The sequence below is a fragment of the Malus domestica genome, chromosome 10 (assembly GCF_042453785.1).
Source record: "Malus domestica chromosome 10, GDT2T_hap1".
Classification (NCBI taxonomy): Eukaryota; Viridiplantae; Streptophyta; class Magnoliopsida; order Rosales; family Rosaceae; genus Malus; species Malus domestica.
Window position 1 is genome coordinate 27,211,789 of NC_091670.1, and position 21,239 is coordinate 27,233,027.

Consider the following 21,239-nt stretch of genomic DNA (forward strand, 5'->3'; position numbering starts at 1 on the left):
AAAACTAGGGTTTTCGAAGGTATCTTTACCTGAAATGGGTACCAATCGACTCGTCTGAGCTTCACGAACACAATGGTGCCAACTTTGACCACGATTTGTGAAGTTTTAAGGGTTTTGGGTGTTTGTCCGTACGAGTTCGAAGGAGAGAGAGTGTCTGCGAGAGATGGAGAATGTAGATGTGTGTGTGTGTGTGGTCCAAAAGCCACCAATCAAAACTAAGAAAAGTCTTAGTTCTAATTGGGTCACCAATCTAAAACAATTTAACACAATAATAACTCACACATATTATTTAACGTCTGAGGGCAATTCCGTCATTCCATATCATCGAAAATTATATATTTGGGACGGGCTGTGACAGAAACCACCGGAAAAGATGGCAGAACCTGGTCGGGTCGCAAGTCAATGGGGAACCCAGTGGGTTCCTCTCCTTCTCCCCTTCTCTCATTTCCCTCCTTTCTCTTTCTTCCATTGGCCACTCTCTTCTCTTTCCCTTCCTCATTGGTTTAGTTCCTCCCTCATTTATCTCCTTTATCATCCATCTTCACCGACCATATTTCTTTCTTTAAATCTGGGCCACACATGTAGCTCCACTAGCTTTTGCTCCAAAAATCTGGAGCATTCTAGAAATAAATAATTTTACAATTTTGCCCTTGACTACATTCGTTAATATCTCATTCGTTATAACTCCAAATCACGATCAGTTTGCACCCACGCGTTCGTAGCAACGAGTACTATGAGGATACACCAAGAAAATGAACTTTACATGACACGACATGGCAGTCAACAAAAGTCAACACTTTGGCTCAAAGGGCATTTTCGTAAATTCACTTTTTAAAATTATAAAAATCATAATAATTGAGGACGGGTTGTTATGGTTAAGGCCCAGTATATTATGGTTTAACCTAACATTTACATTGTTTCACATCAAGGGATTATCTACAATACTTACATGTATTTAATATAATCATCATCTAATTAAACTTAATTTTTGCATTTATTTTTTAATGCATGTTGCTCACCTCCCTAAAGTAATGATAATGCTCACCCCCAACTGATAGCCATTAAATTAGTTTAAATTTCAAGATTCGTCTTAAATTAACTTAGCCAAATTAATCCAATATAAACTTTTCGTAATGGAAGAAAAAAAATCATAATAATAGGTGATTGGGATTAGGATTAAATAGGATCGATCCTAAGAATTTTGGGGCCATAGACGAGCCTTCGAAGTGGGGCCCTAGAGTTCTCTGACCCTCAATCTTTTGTATATTGATATGTGTAAGAAAAATCGCTATATATATATATATATATATATATATATATATATATTTTTACATCAAATATCATTAAAACTCATATCAAAAGAAGAAACATATACAAACATTAATTTTTTTTTTTTTGAAAAAACGATATTATCTAAACTAAGGGGGATGTGGATGGGTTTAGCCTCACAATCGGCTAGCAATAATGTGGTTCAAATTCGCCTTTGGCGAGAATTGTACCTAAGCCCTCTCACTTACAAGTGAAGAGGAATACCACTAGATCATATTACTAAGTAGCGTACACAAACATTAATTAAATATTACAATTTTTGCGCTTTTAGACGCAAATGTACTAATTAAGTTTACATAATCAAATTGTTCAACCAATTCTTTTTCAATTGCTATGATTTTATTTATCGATATATTTATTGAATTTTAATTGTAAAATTTATCTATACATATTTAAAAAAAATTAGGGCCCCCCGAAGTGGGGGCCTTAGGCTGGCGCCTATTTCGGCTACCCTAAAGTCCGGCCTTGGGATTAAACATTTATTTTTATCATACAAAAATGGAAAGCTATATTAGGTGACGTTCTGGTCTAATAATTGTGAGAGTCATACTTTAGAACCTATTAGTTTATAAATATATCACATTCATGAGTTTGGTATATTAAACTCATGAGTTTAATATATTGAGTTCACATATAATCTCAATATATTAGTACAACACTCTATTGATGCACAAAATCAGTGAAAATTTTGGAACAACTTAAAGTGTCAAGTTAGTGACCTTCGCTCCGTTGCTCCGGTCACCTAGTGATGATGATGTGTAAAGAGATCAAGATAAGGAAGCAAACACAAGATGTACGTGGTTCACCCTAAGTTTGGCTACGCCCACAGAGTAAAAGAATTCTCATTAATAGTGAAAGGTTTACACAAATACATAGCTTTAAGCATAATCATCATTAGTGGGTTCTAAGAGCATCCCTAGTGATGGGCTCTGTATAGGGCTAGAAAAGTGGTGGATATAGCTCATTTTAGAACTCCGAGGAATCTTTGGGGCTTTATAAAAGAATCTTTCCCACTGAAGGGCTATTTCTTTCGGGCTCTATATGGGGCTATATATATTTATTTATGTAGTAATTTGATTAATCGATAATTTTTTTTTGTGTTTTAGCTTTTCTTAAATTGATTTTTGGACGTGATATCTTAATTATTTTTTTATGAACCTTTCAACCTAAAAATTTCAAACTGTGACAAAGTTAAATTTCATCACTTATGAAACTTTCGTTGGATTAAATTTTGTTATCTCAATCTCATCCGTTGAAAGAAACAAACTCTCACTTCGCCCTTTGAAATAATTTCATTTTCACGTACAACACAACAATTTATCTAGCACCAATTGGTAAATTGACATACCCCGACCCGGAATGCCCACTATGACTCCGAATCGAGTTGTGCTGGCCGACACCAGGAGGGTGATGAAGCCATAAGGTGTAGTGATGTGGAAAAGGTGAATAAATTTAAACCTAAAAGTGCTTAATTTAAATAGTGCGCTGTGAGCGGGAATGAACCCATTTCACACGTGATGTCAGACCATAACCAAAGTACAGTAAGGTAGGATGCTAATTATACCATTAAAGGTAATCTCCAATACCAAGATTTGTCAAGAATCCTCGTTGATATGAAAGCTCAGCTACTAAAACCTGGAAGGGTGAAAAACAAGGGTGAGTGGGCCTAAAAATAAAGTTTTGTAAAAACATTTTCGAAAACATAATAACCCCGTAAAACAAGTATAGTTTCCAAAATATATATACCATGTATAGGAAGAAAGTACTTACCGTAGTCTGCAATAACTCAAGAATTAAATACGGCACAATATTTCGTAAATAAATGTATGACGTCCGTAATCAACATAATCTCGCATGATAAAATATATCATATCGAGTGCTCATTGACACATGCTGACACACGAGTTCATGCAGAGGTATTCTGACATGAACAAGATTGGGTGTAACAATGGTATACACTATAGTACTACAATCACGTGAAGATTGGTGCTATGCGCAGCACATATTAGTCGGAGTTGCCTATTGCAACCTGTACAACATGACTGACACCTACAATGGATCCAAAGTCAGCGTACGGTGCAATGTGCACATACACATGAAAGCCTGGCCTTGGCCCGAGCGAGTACTAACACCGATGCAACAAACGATGAGAAAATAACATAAATGTAGTCATGGCATAATGATTCGATAATTCTAGTCATCATAATATTATTCATATCCGTAAATTTAGCTAAGGCATCCCGTAAGATTCATAATGATTTCCTAATTCTCTTCGTTACATCATTTCCGATAAATATTAATTTAACTACAACATTCATATAGGAAATTCATTATTAGATGTATATATATATATGGAAACTAAACATATATATATATATATATATATATATATATATATATATATATATATAATCAAAGAAAAGACCCACTCACAAATCATGTCGTTGAGTCGAACCTGACTCGTAGCATCAAGAGTCCTTGCGATGCGTTTCGCCTAGAAACGAAACCATTTATGTAAATACGTAACGTACTAACGTATAAACGCATTTTTCGTACAAAGTATGGCTAATAAAGAAACTATTTTAAAATAATCGAATTTCAAAAAACGGACAGTGGATTCTTGGTTATTGGTCGCGACAGGTCCAAGTTCACGGTGATGCACGCGTCAAAATGACATGGATGATTGTGATGTAGTTTCTCTGCACTTGCAGAGATGGCCGAGAAGAGGTGAGGGAGGTGCAGCAAGTGGCAGAGAATGAGACACAATGAGGGTGTCATCTCGCTGTCGTGGTGAGTGATGGCTAGGGATAGGCAAAATACCCATGGGTTTGGATAACCACGGTTACCTGCCCATTTAAAGTTTATGGTTACGGTTATGGGTAACCGTTTAGACGAACAAACGGTTATGGGTATAACCATTTATCCGTGAAATTTAAATGGACGTTTATGGGTATTACCTGCTGTTATAACGGGTATCCATTTACCCATTTAATTTAATATATGCAAAATTAAAAAAAAATTAAAAACTCTAAATTTTCAATCTCTCCGTCATACTCAAACAAAAGAAGCATTCTTATGGAAATGATATGAAAAAACGTAAATAAACTGAGAATTCCAGGCACCCCTAACGATGCATGCATACAAAGTTCTAACAATCAGGAGTTCAATGATCAACAGAAATGCCATGGCAAAGTCAATGTCGAGCAATAGAGTATTAAACTATCTTCAAATAATAACTAATTAGACCTCAATGATGCAAAGCCAAATACAAGTGACTGAGCTGAAGAAAAAAAGAGCAAGTAAAACCTTATGTATCGTTCGTAAACTATTATTTCAATTATTGGAATTGTATGAGGACTTAAATGATTAAAATACGAAAATGCATGCTAAAATGTACCTATAACGGTGTTTCATTGTCAGAAAACGAAAATTATGACAAATTTTTCTTTTGTAATTTTCAAGTTGTTAAAACAAAAAAACATGTAAACGGGTGAAAAAGGGTAAATGGGTAAAAAAAGGATAACGGGTTCAAAAACGAGTAAATGGGTAAACGGTTATGGTTAAATGGGTAAATGGTTATGGTTAAATGGGTACACGGTTATGAGTATGGTTAACCATTTTTAAACGGTTATGGGTATGGGTATAATCGTTTATACAATTACCCAACAGGTGAACGGTTATGTGGGTATGAACATAAACGGTTATGGGTAAATAACCGCGGTTACTCGCCCGCCATAACCGTTGCCCATCCCTAGTGATGGCATTGTGACAAGGGGTCTCACCGAAGCAGCTGGGTTTGCTGGTCACTGTAAAACGGAGGAAATAGGGAGAAATGAGGAGGGAAATATGAGAGAGAAATGACACGGCAAGAAGGAGAGAAAGAGAAGAAGAAAGAGAGAGAGAATGATGTGGCAGCCATCTAGCCGAGGAAATAAGATGGGGATATTTGAAAATGAAGGATAGGTGTCCTAAGAGATAGGGAGTCACGGGAATGGTGAAGGAATGGGGTGTGGGCCCCACATGTCTCACAAACAATACAAAATATCCCTAAACATGAAATTACTAATTTATCTTCGGTATTCGAGACTTGGGAGCAGCCTCTCCATAAATGAGGGTAAGGCTAGCCGACATTCACCTCTCCCAGACCCTGCGTAAAGCGGGAGCCTTGTGCACTGGGTACGACCTTTTTTTATCTTCGGTATTCGATGTTTTGTAAAATTTTAACTGTAACTCCGATTTCTATTCTGATTGCACCTATGCATTCATATCGTTGAGTACTGCGAGAATATTGACAAAATAGTAACTCGTACGCGTCATGAAAATACGGTCAATAGAAGTCAAAATCATTGCCTCTAGGGCATTCTCGTCATTTCACTCTTTTAAAATTAATAAAATCGTAAAATTAGGGACCGGTTGTCACATAAATTAGTATCATACAATTTTGAAAAAAAATTATTTGAAAATTTCACCCACCAATGCCCATGAACGATAAATCAATTTGAAATTTTAATTCTTATGGAATTTAAAACAATAATTAATTAGCCAAATTGCAAGAAAAATAAGTAAGAAAAAAGAATTATAAAAAAAGAATAAAAGGAGAGTATAAGTGTATTCGGAAGTGGAGGGAGAGTGATAGAATTTTGCTCACATGGATTGCTTCTTTTTTTGTGGGACCCATTGTTTTTAGAGCTATTTGTAGCCCAGTTTTAGGCTACCTAAGAAAGGAAGTTGCTAGCCCCAATGGTGGATCTAGCTCCATTTTCCGGCTCATTTTGGGTGAAATTTCTCTCTAAGGCTTGAATTGTAGTAGCATCATCGAGGATAGAGCCCCCATTGGGGATACTCTAATGACTAGTTTAAGTACAATAATGACATTTCAGATTAATTTTAGGAGAATGGTCTTCTTTTGTAGTTGAGGAGAGTCTCCAGCTTTCGTCCACGGTCGATGTGGGACTCTATGAGCTTTATTCTGATGTTGACATGTGTCGTGATGTGATTGGCCTCCTGGTTGGAGGGAAACTCTGGTGCTTCGACATGAGTGCCTCAGTATGAACCCCTAAGTGGGTCCTTGAAGGTGTGAATTTGACCGGTACTTAGTAGTTTCAGGATTGATCAAGTATAGTACAAACACACATTTTTTTGACCTGCTTTGAAAGACCTAAGCCCATCTCCAACCAAATGAGGGCCAAAGGGCTATGTTTAGCCCTATAACCCTGCAAGAAATTATATTTTAATGAATAGTGTCAGACTATATTTTATACCATCTCCAACCGAGGGGGCCAAATGGTCATAGGCCAAATATAACCATTTGACAAAAAATCATCTCCAACTGAGGGGGCCAAAGGGTCGTAGGCCAAAAATAATTTATTATTTTAATTGAATTAATATAGTTAATTAAATTAAACTACCATATTAAAATAAGATTTTTGGACATATTGGAAGATTATTGAAAGAGATGGCCATTTGAAAATTATTGAAAAAATTAAAGGAAAGATTATTGGAAGAGAATAAAATGTGAAGAATTGAAATAAAATGAGGTAAGATAGTATGGAATGGTGTAAAGTATGTGAGAAATGATGTAGGAAAAAAAATTCAAAATATTTTTTACAAATAAAAAAGTGGGTTGGGCTTATTGGGGTTGGCTGGCTGGCCTTATTTGGTGGTTTTTCCCGATGGGGCCCACAAGCAATTTGGCCTAGCCCTGATTGAAGACGATTTTCATGTCATTTCGAGTTATTTTTAGCCTTATAGCCCTTTGGTCGGGTCAGTTGTAAATGGCCTAACAGACAAAAACAATCCACCTTTGTACTTTTTCTTTACCTTTTATTTTTTGTTTTTATGGTAGACAATGTCGGAAAGGGATCCAAAAAGGATCCCTTCCTTATAATCCACCAAATCAAAGGATCTGTGCTGTTGAAATTTGATCCAACGGCTGAAGTTATAATAACTTTAAAAGTGGGCCCCTGTTTGTAGTAATTGGATCAATTTCAATGATACAGATTTCCTGATTTAGTGAATTACACTACTACAAAAGGGCATATTACTGGCGTTTTAAAACTGACAAGAAACACCAGTTAACGTCGGATATTTGGTAAAAATCCGACATTAAATAAAGCAATGTCGGATTGAGTAACCGACACCAATACTACCATCACAAAAGGGCAATGACGTCGCTTATTCCCCTTAATCCGACACCAAGAAGTAAAGTATTATAAAATAAAAATAAACAATAGCGTTGCTTAAAAGCGACATAAGATCTAACGTCGCTTTTAAGCGACATTAACATTTGACATGATGGCGCTTAAAAGCGACGTTAAGTAAAAATAAAAAATTAAAAAATCACACCTACTGTCGGTCTAAACCGACGTTAAGTAAAAATTAAAAATTAAAAAATCACATCCACTATCGGTCTAAACCGACATCATCTGAGTTAAAAAAATAAAATAGTCCCGCTACTGTCGTTCATAAGCGACACCAAATATATTAATAATAAAAAAATATATTTTCCCGTTTTTAATTAATAATAATTAAAAAATTATATAAAAATAAATCTCACCATATGTCAATGAAAAAACAAACAGTTTTAAGCAAACTTCGTATTAAAAATAAAATTTCTACCAATTATATATTAAATTTAAAATTAATTACAATTCCTAAAAATGTACAACCCATAAAAATTCTTCCCGAACTTTTGCAAAAGATTTTGAACCGATTGTATGGTTCATAGTTTTCAACTGCCGATTATGCTTATTTTTTTTTCGGCAATCTCCTGAAAAATAAAAAAAATTATTAGACAAATTTCAAGGTTTAATAAAATAAGTCATGAAACATTTACCTTTGTTTTTTCTTTATTTCAGTATGCCACCATTGGAATATTTCTATAATCTCTAACCTCTGCCGCTACATGTTTCAAAAACGCACTAGAATTATCACTAATGCATTTTCCAGACGAATCAAACGGACAAGGCTGTTCTTTCCAATTCGAAATTGAGGGTCAGCATCTCCGTTGAGTTGATCCTTGTAAATACAGAAAAAACAATTAAAAACCAAGAAACAAAAATAAATTTTCAATTTAAGCATGAAACTAGTTAGAATACAAAACTAAAACTAAAATTAATAATCATAATAATTTAAAAATGAACCACCTTCGAGCTCTTCCTCTTCAAATTGGAGTTCCTCGTAATGTTGATCTTCAAAATGGTGATCCATAGAAAATTGGGAAGGAGAAGAGGAAAATAGAAAAGGAGGAAGAAAGGGACGTACGGATGAAATGGGGAAGGAGAAGAAGAAAGACTGAAATTGGGTAGAAAAGAAGCACGGATGAATGGGTAAGAGAGGGGTTTAAATATGGGTACTTAGTTGGCGTCAGTTTAAATCGACATTAATTGACTGACGTCGGATTAAATGTACATGGCGTCGGTTTTAACCGACGCCAACCTGACACACTTTACATGGCGTCGCTTTAAACCGACGCCAACTTGACATACTTTACATGGCGTCGCTTTTAACCGACGCCAGCCTGACACAATTTACATGGCGTCGATTTAAACCGACACGAACCTAACACACTTTACATGGCGTCACGTTTAACTGACGCCAAACTGACAACTTTCTGACACTCTTTATTGAAAATACTACGTCAGTTGAAATTAATGTAGTATCGGTTTAATGAAACTTGCGTCGAATTAAAAGATGATAACGTCGGTTAAAACCGACACTAAGTCTGAGAATACATTTCCAGCGAGAAATTTCCCACCTAATATTTCAAATTATCCATCTATTTCCCGCCTAATGTTTATCCATCCGTTTCAAATTATCTCATATAACATTTTAAGATTTTAATAAATAAAATTTAACTTAAATAAAATACGTAATAAAAAACATAAATATAATTTTATTATAAAATATCATCACATACTAATTGAAACATAGTCTAATTAATACTTAAAATTTATAAAATAATTAATATCGGTTTTAAATTGAAATCGAATTCATTCATTGTATTCATATAGGGTCAAAGAGTGTATCAAAAGTCATCAAAATCGGAGTTAAAATAACGAGTTGTTTTTTTTTTTGGTATCTCATATAACATTTTAATGAATCTAACGTGTTAATAAATCTATCGTTTTGATAGGATACGCATCCTACGAAACTAATTTCCACAATCCAACCGTCAAACTTTTTTGTATATGCTTCGAGATCGCATACGCCAAAAATCGCAAAAAACAAACATTCGGAGATCAAGTAACGGGACAAAACTTTCTGACGGTTATAAAACGAAAAATCACGATTTAACAGTTATTTGAACTCCGCTTTTGATTATTTTTTATAGCTACACTCCTTGATCCTATATGAATACAATGAACTAATTTGATCGTCAGATTAAAATATTTATACTTTCATTAACGGTTCATAGCATTTCACTAACACTTAAAGCTTATTTATACTTTCATTAAGTATAACATAAGATTTTGTGGTATCCACTAGTGTAAATATTTTAAATTGAAGATTGAATTCATTCATTGTATTCATATAGGGTCAATGAGTGTAGCTATAAAAAAACATCAATATCAGAGTTAAAATAACCGTTAAATCGTGATTTTTCGTTGATAATCGTCGAAAAGTTTTGTCCCGTTACTTGATCTTTGAATGTTTGCTTTTTTTAATTTTTGGCGTATGCAATCTCGAAGTATATACAAACATGTTTGACAGTTGGATTGTTGAAACTAGTTTCGTAGAATGCAAATCTCATCAAAACAATAGATTCACTAACACTTACGAGTTTATTCATACTTTCATTAAGTATAACATAAGATTTTGTGGTATCCACTAGTGTAAATATTTTAAATTGAAGATTGAGTTCATTCATTGTATTCATATAGGGTCAAGGAGTGTAGCTGTAAAAAATCATCAAAATCAGAGTTAAAATAACCGTTAAATCGTGATTTTTCGTTGATAACCGTCAAAACGTTTTGTCCCGTTACTTGATCTCTGAATGTTTGTTTTTTGTAATTTTTGGTGTATGCGATCTCTATACAAACATGTTTGACGGTTAGATCATTGAAACTAGTTTCGTAGAATGCGTATCTCATCAAAACAATAGATTCACTAACACTGTTTATTCATACTTTCATCAAGTATAACATAAGATTTATTGGTATCCACTAGTGTAAATATTTGAAATTGAAGATCGAGTTCATTCATTGTATACATATACGGTCAATGAGTGTAGTTGTAAAAAATCATCAAAATTGGATTTAAAATAACCGTTAAATCGTGATTTTTCATTTATAACTGTTGAAAAGTTTTATCCCGTTACTTGATCTCTGAATGTTTGTTTTTTGCAATTTTTGGCCTATGCGATTTTGAAGTATATACAAACATGTTTGACGGTTGAATTGTTGAAACTAGTTTCGTAGAATGCGTATCCCATCAAAACAATAGATTCACTAACACTTAAGAGTTTATTCATACTTTATTAAGTATAACATAAGATTTATTGGTATCCACTAGTGTAAATATTTGAAATTGAAGATCGAGTTCATTCATTATATTCATATAGGGTCAATGAGTGTAGCTATAAAAAAACATCAAAATCGGAGTTAAAATAACCATTAAATCGTGATTTTTAATTGATAACCGTCGAAAAGTTTTATCTCATTACTTGATCTCTGAATGTTTGTTTTTTGCAATTTTTGGCCTATGCGATCTCGAAGTATATACAAACATGTTTGATGGTTGAATCATTGAAACTAGTTTCATAGAATGTGTATCTCATCAAAACAATAGATTCACTATCACTTAAGAGTTTATTCATACTTTCATTAAGTATAACATAAGATTTATTGGTATCCACTAGTATAAATATTTGAAATTGAAGATCGAGTTCATTTATTGTATTCATCTAGCGTTAAGGAGTATCGTTGTAAAAAATCATCAAAATCAGAGTTAAAATAACCGTTAAATCATGATTTTTCGTTGATAACCGTCGAAAAGTTTTGTCCCATTACTTGATCTCTGAATGTTTTTTTTTTTTGCGATTTTTTGCTGATGCAATCTCGAAGCATATACAAACAAGTTTGACAGTTGGATCGTTGAAATCAGTTTCGTAGGATTCGTATCCCATCAAGTTCAATGGTGTGTGTATATATATATTTATTAAGTAGATTTAAATTTATTTATTTTGTACGTATAACACTTAAGAAATTGAATGGTATGTATATTTAAGCCGATCCAATGGTCACCAATTTTTAATATTTAATTTAATATATATATATGTATATACAATTATTATAGTTTTTAAGGGTATAAAATTGTTAAACTAATATATATAATTATTATAGTATTTTTTTAGGGTTATAAAATTATAAAATTATTAAATTATTAAATTAATATATATAATTAGTGTCGCCTATAAGCGACACAAATACTTTATGTCGCTTAAAAGCGACACTGTTTTGTTTAAAGCGACACCAATATTTAAAATTATTAAAATATATGTCGGTTATAAGCGACATTAAATGTTTACGTCGGTTTAAAAGCGACGTAGACATTTTATGATGCTTATAAGCGATAGTAAATCCGACGTCATGTTCCATTAGTGTCGCAACTGTCTTATGTGCCATTATATTATATTAAACCGACACCATCCACTGATACTATAAGTCCCTTTTGTAGTGGTGTTAGAAGGAAGGGATCCAGAGATGATTCATTTTCGACAATGTCCTTAGTGATTCCTAAGGTAGAGACAACAATTTAATGATTGTGTACCACAATAACGTCTCTCTCCTTATTTCTTACTGGTTTTTTAGCCAAAATGGTCCCTGAGATTTGCATAACACATCATTTTGGTCTCTGAGATTGAAAATCAATAGGTATGGTCCATGAGATTGTCCACCATCCATTATTTTGGTCATTCCGTTAAAAACTCCGTTAACTGTCCCGGAGCTCTTGGCCGGAAGTTTGGATAATTTACAAAGATTCTTAACTCAATCGTTTCTTAACCAAATTCGACCCATAATATATCAAAATGAAGATAAGAAAACGTAGAACAAGGTTATACCTATCTTGAAGCCCAATGGTTGCCGGAGATGGCAAAAAAATAGTCTGAAAGGTGATTGGTCCGTGGGAAAACTGGAATACTCGCCAGAAACCGGATAAACTTTAAACGTTCATAACTTCTTCAATACTCAACAAAATTGAGTGATTCAAAAATGAAAATCATATTTCTCAATAAGACGAAAGAATGGTACCTTTCTTGATGACTAATTATCTGTGGTTTGGCTAGAAAACGGCTCAAAAGTGGCTAACTCGAGACTAAGACAGCCACTTTCGAGTCGTTTTCCAGCCAAACCATAGCGATCTAGCTGTTAAGAAAGGTAAGATTTTAGTTTTTGAATCACTCGATTTGTTGAGTATTGAAGAAGTTATGAACATTTAAAGTTTACCCAGTTTCCAGTGAGTTTTCCAGTTTTTCTGCAGACCAGTCACCTTTCAGGCTATTTTCCGGCCATCTTCAGCAACCATTGGGCTTTCAAATAGGTATAATCTTGTTCTACACTTTCCTATCTTCATTTTGATATATTATGGGTCGAATTTGGTGAAGAAACAATTGAGTTACGAAGTTTTGAAAATTGCCCAAACTTTCGGCTAAGAGCTCCAGAATACTTAACAGAGACCAAAATAATGGATAGTAGACAATCTCAGTGACCATTTCTATTGATTTTCAATCTCAGAGACCAAAATAATGTGTTATGTAAATCTCAGAGATCATTTTGACTAAAAAACATTTCTTATCTAACGATTTCCATCCAACAGTCAGATTAATGTGAAACACATTTTAGTACGTGCTGCTGCATCTTCACAGAATTATAATTTATAGCTAGTGCGATTAACAAAATCCATGCATCCAGATATGAACATGTGAAATCAATTTGATCATTCACATCTATCTCATCACCGTACACGTCTTTGATTAAAAACAATTAAAAAAATTATAAAAAGTGCAATACAGATAGCCCCCCCCCACTACCACTTATAGTCAAATTAATCTAAAGTAATATAACCCTGTTCGCTAGTTAATCAACATAATAATTAACCCTTAGTTGACAAGCATATAGTTGAGCGAACAAAAATCTGAAAACAGATTAGCAGCTCATTACTAATTAACACTTCATAGTTCATATGCTTGAGTGTATGTGATGAATTTTTTTTTTTTTTTTTTGTATCTTTATTTTGGTCAATGTTGGATGAGATTGATATGTCGAGCAGTGTCCAAAAGAGAATTGAAGGGACAGGAGCTTCGGATCCAAGGACCAATTTTTTAGAGAGAAGCACTGGTACGGCGAAAAATAGAGAGTAAACGAATAGTATGTGTGCATATTAAGTCATAAGCTTGTGATCTTTGTTATGATTTTTATAAGGAAGTATTCCCTATAAGAGACTGACAACAATATAAAACCCTACAAAAACACAACCATAAGCTTGTGATCTTTGTTATATTTTCGTTTTCCGTGAACATTTGTGATGCCAGGAGGTAGGATGCAACCAAGCTCAAGTTGCTGGGTTTTCGACAGATTGGATTTTCGACCACCACCACCATGAGGAAAATGCATCTCATATGGTTACTGCTCGTATGCATATTGAAATCTACAAATATCCAGCTTGGTGGGTGTTCTTTGTTCGAGTTTTGATTTCTAATATGGAAAGTGAAACTTAAAATGCAGGGTTGTGGTACAAGAGTGACGTTGTTGAAACAGAAACATACTTGTGGTCACAAAATTTCGCTGTATTTAGTCTTGACGAAATTGTACCTACAAAACAAATAAACACATTCGACTAAGGCCAAAGCCACAAGCTCTCACAAGGTGAGGGCGGAAAGGTTGGGTCAATAGATATTCGATGCCTTACAAGAAAATGATGGAGATGAGGTATTTATAGAGCTAGGGTTTTGCCCTACACATGACGTCATCCGAGTGACTTAGGTGAGTCATCCCTAGAATACTAGGATGATTGAGGATAGAATAATCCCAAAGAAATTAGGAAGTTTTAACGAAAAGCTCGTAGTACTGTTCACTTTAACGAAAAATCACATTTTTACACTAAAAAGTCAAACATGATACTATTCACTTTATCCTTTATTTTGTCTTTATCGTTAAAACTCAAAGTTTCAAGCATTTTTCATTAGTTTTCCAAATAAATTAATTATGAGATAATATCTTGGGATTATCTTGGAAATATCCTGATTGGATATGATTAAAATTTCTTCCACGTTTAAGTTTATCTTCAATTAAGAGAATATTAAAGATAGACTTAATTACCAAATTATTATCTTTACTATCTTTGACTTTTCTCCTAGCTATGGGCAGGAGAGCTTAATGAAGTTGTACTCACTCATGTCTTCAAAGAGGTCGAAATGCGCGCGAATTAAATGCGAACCTCGTCAATGTAATGAGGAGGACATTCTTTTGTTCTTCGACAAAAAGTTCACGTGAAAACTCTATAATTTTAAGGATTATTTTTTGCTCTGCAATAGTACCAAGGAGAGAGAAAAATTGGCACTAGACATGATTGGATACTCAACGACTATGCCACTGGTTAACTCGTTGGAAGAGCAACAAGGTGCATATTATTTCTGAATTTTGTTATTCCGAGCTCCTTTAATTAAGACACTTACGAAAATCTGATACTGTGGAAAATACTATTCTTTTTCATGCAACATTGGAATTTACGTTGGAGAAACATGTTATTGCACTGAATAACTTTCTTATTCTCATTGATATTTCGTTTGAGTATAGTTTCCATGTGGTATAGTATCTTAATGAATAAGATGTTGAGTTTTTATTGGTGTATTTGAGTTTGAAACTTCTTTTTTTTGTAATAGTTTCGAACTCTTAATTTTTCTCTAATAATAGTAAAAAAAGTTTAAAAGAAACTAAAATTTAAAAAAAAAAAAAAAAAAAAAAAAAGTATTCTGACATCTCTCTAAGAACCAGTAAGCATGTACATGGTGCAGGTTTTTGAGCTGTAAAGTTATTATTTGATACTTTGAAAGGAACCCCACTTTCAGTTTTTCACTGATGCCTCTTGGGCATGATGGCATTGTAGTTTTAGGTCATGTGACATTGTGACTGTTACCACTGCAATCTTTGCTCATATTTCTTTTGCATTTTTACTCTCTCTCTCTCTCTCTTTTCCGATAAAGCAATCATCCATTTTGAAGATCGCATTGAAGAAGTTGTTGAATGTTTTCTGCAATTGGGATTCATTTTTGTCAGATTGTTCTAGCAATTTTAAAGTTATGTGAACCTATTTAGAGATATTTTATAGGTATATTGATATATATTTAAACTAAGCTAAACAATAAAATAATTTAAATCAAATTAAACTCGCAAACACACGAATCAATTGTAGTAAGATATGTATATATGAGGTCCATCCCACAAGAATTGTTTTAATACCAATTTAACCGATTAATCACTCTTGAGTTGATTAAACAAAGAAATTATAGATTGAATTGAGTAATTGATTAAGATTAAAATTAACTAGAAAAATAAAAGATTAATTGATTAAAATAAACACGATACAAGAAAGTCTAAGGTTATAAATTCACCAATAACAATCTTATTTACTTTTCTAGAGCCAACTACTATCCAATTACCCTGTTTAAAGGTTATTCTTTCTTAGGTATGAATTAATTTGTGTTCAAGTATCAACTCTTATACCTTTATACGATAATTATATCATATTGGTGAGACACACAATTAAACACACTAAAACTCATTAAGCGTAGAAGGATCATGTCAACCAAGCAGGACTACCTTGATATTGGTCATCCTCACTAACTTGCCTACTCTTCTTAATCTTAATTCCAATAAACCGAATTAATTGGCCATCCTTATAAATATATCTAAATATTTAGATACAAAATTCCTAAAGGTGATCAGTCATAAAAAAAATCTATACAAGCACATGGCCCCGGGCCGGCCCGTTTCTAAAATGGAATGAATGGATGGGATTTGTTTCTCCAAGTGACCTAGCCTCCTTTCCCACTCAACTCATCTTTTTCCACTCCTATCTCTCCTTGCCAACATCACCGAACGCAGACCACCACCGATTCACCACCATCGTCACCCATCGTTGTTGTCGCGACCATCATCATCCCATCACCGTCGCCGACTCATATTTTCCCACTCCTATCCTGTTTCTTAATTTCCTATCTCTCCTCAACGACGTCACCGAACTCAGACTATCACCAATTCACCTTCATCACCCCAGACCTTCACTGATCCACCACCGGTGGTTCAGTTGTTGGTGCAGATATGGTTGTTGTTTCTGTAGCTGTTGTCACTGTATTAGCTGCATCTGGAAAGACATCGTCTATTCCTAACTTCCAAGTTTCCAAATTTGGTTATCTTCCAGTCAACAAATTCTTCATGGACTTCTTTATGCAAAACGTGGGTGCTTATATGAAACTAAAGTTAGTAAAAGAAAACCTCGCTTAGGAAACACATTTCCACAGCAGGTCAAAGGAGCTTTTTCAAAAGGTACTGATCCGCTAGATATAGCAGTATCTTGGCTGGAAAATGGTAAACGGTTGAACACAAAATTGAATATCATATTTGAATCTTCTGTTTCTGGGTTCTTAATTTCTGTATATTTGAATATATGTATGTCCTGTGATAGTTTCAGGCTTGTATATATTTGAATGTTCTGCTTCAAACTTGGTTATTTTTAATTAGGTTGTGTTTGGTTGATTAGTGGAAGGTTTCATGCAAATTGGATTTGAATGTAGACTCATCTTTGTAAGCTCTTATTTGTTAATATTGGTAGGGAAGGATGGGAATTTAAGAAACATGTATTTTTTTTATTTTTTTGGTGGTTGGTTGTTAAAGATGTATTCACCCCTTTGTGATCTGTTCTAAAGAACAAAAAATGTAATTGGACCTGTGGACCCGGCCCTAATCAGTTCATTTCAAACGGGTCGGGTTAGGTTCGGCTTCAAATCTCAAAATTCATATATCCAGTCCATTCCATCCCGTTCTGTTGCATTTTTTTAACAAGTCCAATCTGGTTCCTCTAAATTTGGGCCCAGCCAGGCCCGTGCACACCTCTAAGAAAAACTCTAGATCTGGGAGAAAGTCACCGAGAAACTCACCTATCGCATATGTGATACATGGTTTCAGCAAGTGGGTGATGATGAATCAAGACACTAGGCGACTTCAGAAAGTCACCGATGATGTTAGGGAAGACCGGAAGAGCATTTAGTTTTTGCTCCACGACATCTGAGGTAAAGACCCTTTTTTTTTTCTTTTTGCATGTGACTTCATCGTGTGTGTGTGTGTATATATAAGGTTATCCCTCTTGGCCAATCTTCTCATTGGTTTCTTCTCTTGACATCGATAGATTAGCATTTCCAGAGCCTAACAATAGTATCTTGAGGAAAATTGCCAAACTGGAAGATCCTGCACAGTATTCCAGACTGGGACATGTGGTTAGTGTTTCTTCAATTCATTTTAAGTTCACGTATTTATTCAGTATTCTCAGTATGCTTAATTTGATTTCGCAGCCGAGGAGAGCTGATTTGGACATGAACCAACATGTTAATAATGTCTCGTACAGAACATGCCTCAGAAGTTATCGATAGCCATGAACTGCAAACAGTCACCTTAGATTACAGGGGGGAGTGGCAACAGGATGACATATAGTCGATTCCCTTACTAACGCTGAACCTTTAGACGATGCTCCAGCTCTTTCAGGTAACGGAACAATCTGATCCCCCGTTGCAACAGAAGATGATAAGAGTATTTGCATCTACTAAGATTAGCAGGCGATGGTTCAAAAATAAACCCGGGAGAACCATCTGGAGAGAAAAACCTGCAAAATGAGGAAATGATGTTATCTCTTGGTTTCGCCGGTTTTAGGGTTGATTTTTGTTTCTGTCTCCCTATATTTCTGTCCCTTGTATGAGAGGTTTTGTTTCGGTTTTCATCTTTGGCCAATAACTTCAGTGAATTGACTAGTTCGATTCTAAAGGGAAGATGTTATTGGGACTTTAAGAAAGTCATTTTTCACTCTTTCGAGTGCGTCTTCTCATGTATACTTTTATTTCAATGCATATATGATGACTTTCTTTTCGATTACTAATAAAAGTTCCCTATAAAAAAAAAAAAACCTAAGAAAAATGAAAACTTAACTGGAAATCTACGACCAAAAGCAAACTAATCGAAATTATGACTTACAATTGGATTCATTTTTTCATCTGTTACATTGAAGGGATTTGAATAACTCATAGACCTATCATTTCAGCCAAAAAATCTTTGACATTGGCCCTACTCATCCTCATTGCCATTTGGGAAAGTTAATTATGTACATGCCTAAAATGACCCTCATCACTTACTATTACTTGTTTTGAAAGATACATTGGAAAATGGCAAAAACCTCAATTTTTCTGAGGGATCAAAATGAAACGTGGATGACATAAAGATTAAATATCAATGACATAGCGATAAAAGATGATGACATCTGATATAGGCTGGAAATAAAGTTATCATAAATCAAATCTCAATTGTTGAACTCATCTAAAATCAAATATCGACGACATATTGATTAGTAACTGACACAAAATGATTAGAAATTAAATCTCAAATGTTGAACTTATCAAAATGAAATATGAAAGATACACAAACCAAACATGAAATAGTATATTATCTTATACCCAATGGTCCCAATCCGTAGAAATATTGATGGAAAGTCCATTCCCTAAGACTCATTCCAAATGCTCAGGAATTCAAATTTCAAATGCACAAAATGCTACTCCTCTTCTTAATATAGTAAAGTTGTATCAATTTCAAACCATCAAACATCAAACTTAAATACTGCTTCAGAAATTTTCATGGCCATTAAAGCTTATCAATGATGTTACCATTTGTTCCTACCCGTTACCAACAGATCAACCTAATTACATACCAACAATAGAAACCCTCACCAAACTTGATATTCTTCTAACAGTCCCACTCCCACTCAAGTAACTCATTCCATAACGACCAAAATCTCCATGCAGACGCTACTCAATGCCATTCCAAAAACTGAGTACACGAATTAATAAAAAGATGCTCTCACGCTCTCACTCTCTCACTCTCTCACTCCCTCACTCCCTCACTCCCTCTCGCAGAATGTCACTATTAATAGGGGTGAGCTCTATGCAAACTTCTCATCACAACCCTAGCTAGTAGAGAGAGAGAGAGAGCCATGAAAATAACTATGGAGGAAACAAGGGTGTTGCTTGTTTTCATTGTCTTTGTAGGGTTTCTTGTGGGTTCTGAAGGAGTGGGTTCTAAAGGAGTGACCAGTAGTAGTGAGAAGGAAAAGAAAAAGGAGGTCTATGATGCCAAAAATTATGGGGGATACGGTGGATATGGAGGAAAAGGAGGTTATGGCGGATACGATGGAGACGGTGGATACGGAGGGAAAGGAGGTTATGGCCGATACGGTGGATATGGAGGGAAAGGAGGTTACGGCGGATATGATGGAGACGGTGGATATGGAGGGAAAGGAGGTTATGGCGGATACGATGGAGACGGTGGATATAGAGGGCCTAAAGGAGGTTATGGAGGAGGCGATGGATACGGTGGATATGGAGGGCCTAGAGGAGGTTATGGAGGAGGCGATGGATACGGTGGATATGGAGGGCCTAAAGGAGGTTATTGGGGGTATGGAGGATATGGGGGTAAGGGAGGGTATGGAGGATATGGGGGTAAGGGAGGGTATGGAGGAGGGTATGATCATGGAAGAGGAGATCGTTTTAAAGATGATCGAGATGGAAAGGAAGACCGTTCTGAAGATGATCACGGTGGGAAAAGAGACAGCCCTAAGTATGATTATGGTAGGAAAGGAGGCAATCCAAAATATGATGATGGCGGGAAAGGATATAAGCCTAAAGGCGATGGTGGAGCTGGCTGTAGTGGCTATCCATAGTCACACACCCGACCACACCAGGCTTTGAAAGGCTTAACTGAACTGAGGCCCTATTAACTATAGAAATAATCATGAGCCTAAGAACTTTAGCCTTTGAGTTGTTAACTCAATTTATATGTATTGGTCTTAGTTTTTTAATAAATGTGCTTCAAGTATCACTGCGCTCTCTCTCTCTCTCTGTCTTTATTTTGTTTATGTTTTAGGCCATTGTTCTTTAACTATTATTTTTACTTGACTATATGCATTCTAAATTATTATAACTTACAAAGACGAAATTTGAACTTGAATGAGCGTGTACATTGCCCTTAACCGGTCAGTTTATCCCATTTGTGCATAGAAATTATTCCGCTGCCGGTCCAAAAATCCTCTCCACCTTGAAATAAAAGCCATTGTAGTGAAGGAATGAGCCCTATTTCGTATCTTGTCTTCACAAAATGTTACTTATTTAGTTATTGTAAATATCTGTCAAAACATATGCCAAGTAACTTACTTTTCAATAAATATTTAGATGCTGAAATAATTTCTTCCCTTTACTCATTTGTGAGTGAGAGGTTTTAGGTCCGAGTTTCGTCAAATGAGAATTTGAACCACATTATTATGACTCGACAATTATGAGGCTCAGCCCACTCTCTCACCCCCTTAATGTAAATAATATTGCTTGTTCAAAAAAAAAAAAAAAAAAAATCTCCCACTCACGTAACTGTTCACTTTGCCCTCTTGTGCCTCGCAAGTGACTTTTACTCTATGGGGTTGGTCATTCGAATTTTCATGTGCAGTTGGGTGTGCATGCTATCTTAGCTAATTAACCAAGGATCCGTTTTGAAATACATTTTTAGAAAACTTTACGCTAAGTAGAAGCCATTCTATTTAGAGTACATTATAGTTATTTAGAAAAATGCAAATTCTTATTAAAAAAGAAACACTTGAAGTGCTTC

The 21,239-nt window shown here is 34.8% G+C and overlaps 1 protein-coding gene and 1 pseudogene across 1 annotated transcript; both read left to right on the top strand.

Moving 5' to 3' along the window:
• The first annotated feature begins 12,049 nt into the window (after positions 1-12,049).
• LOC103412158 (oleoyl-acyl carrier protein thioesterase 1, chloroplastic-like) lies at positions 12,050-18,404 on the top strand (annotated as a pseudogene).
• A 1,072-nt stretch (positions 18,405-19,476) lies between these two features.
• Positions 19,477-20,459, top strand: LOC114827431 (uncharacterized). The gene is made up of 2 exons (XM_070806639.1): positions 19,477-19,759; positions 19,841-20,459. Exons 1-2 carry the CDS (start codon positions 19,579-19,581, stop codon positions 20,302-20,304), a joined length of 645 nt encoding a protein of 214 aa, XP_070662740.1. The 5' UTR covers positions 19,477-19,578; the 3' UTR covers positions 20,305-20,459.
• The last annotated feature ends 780 nt before the right edge of the window (positions 20,460-21,239 follow it).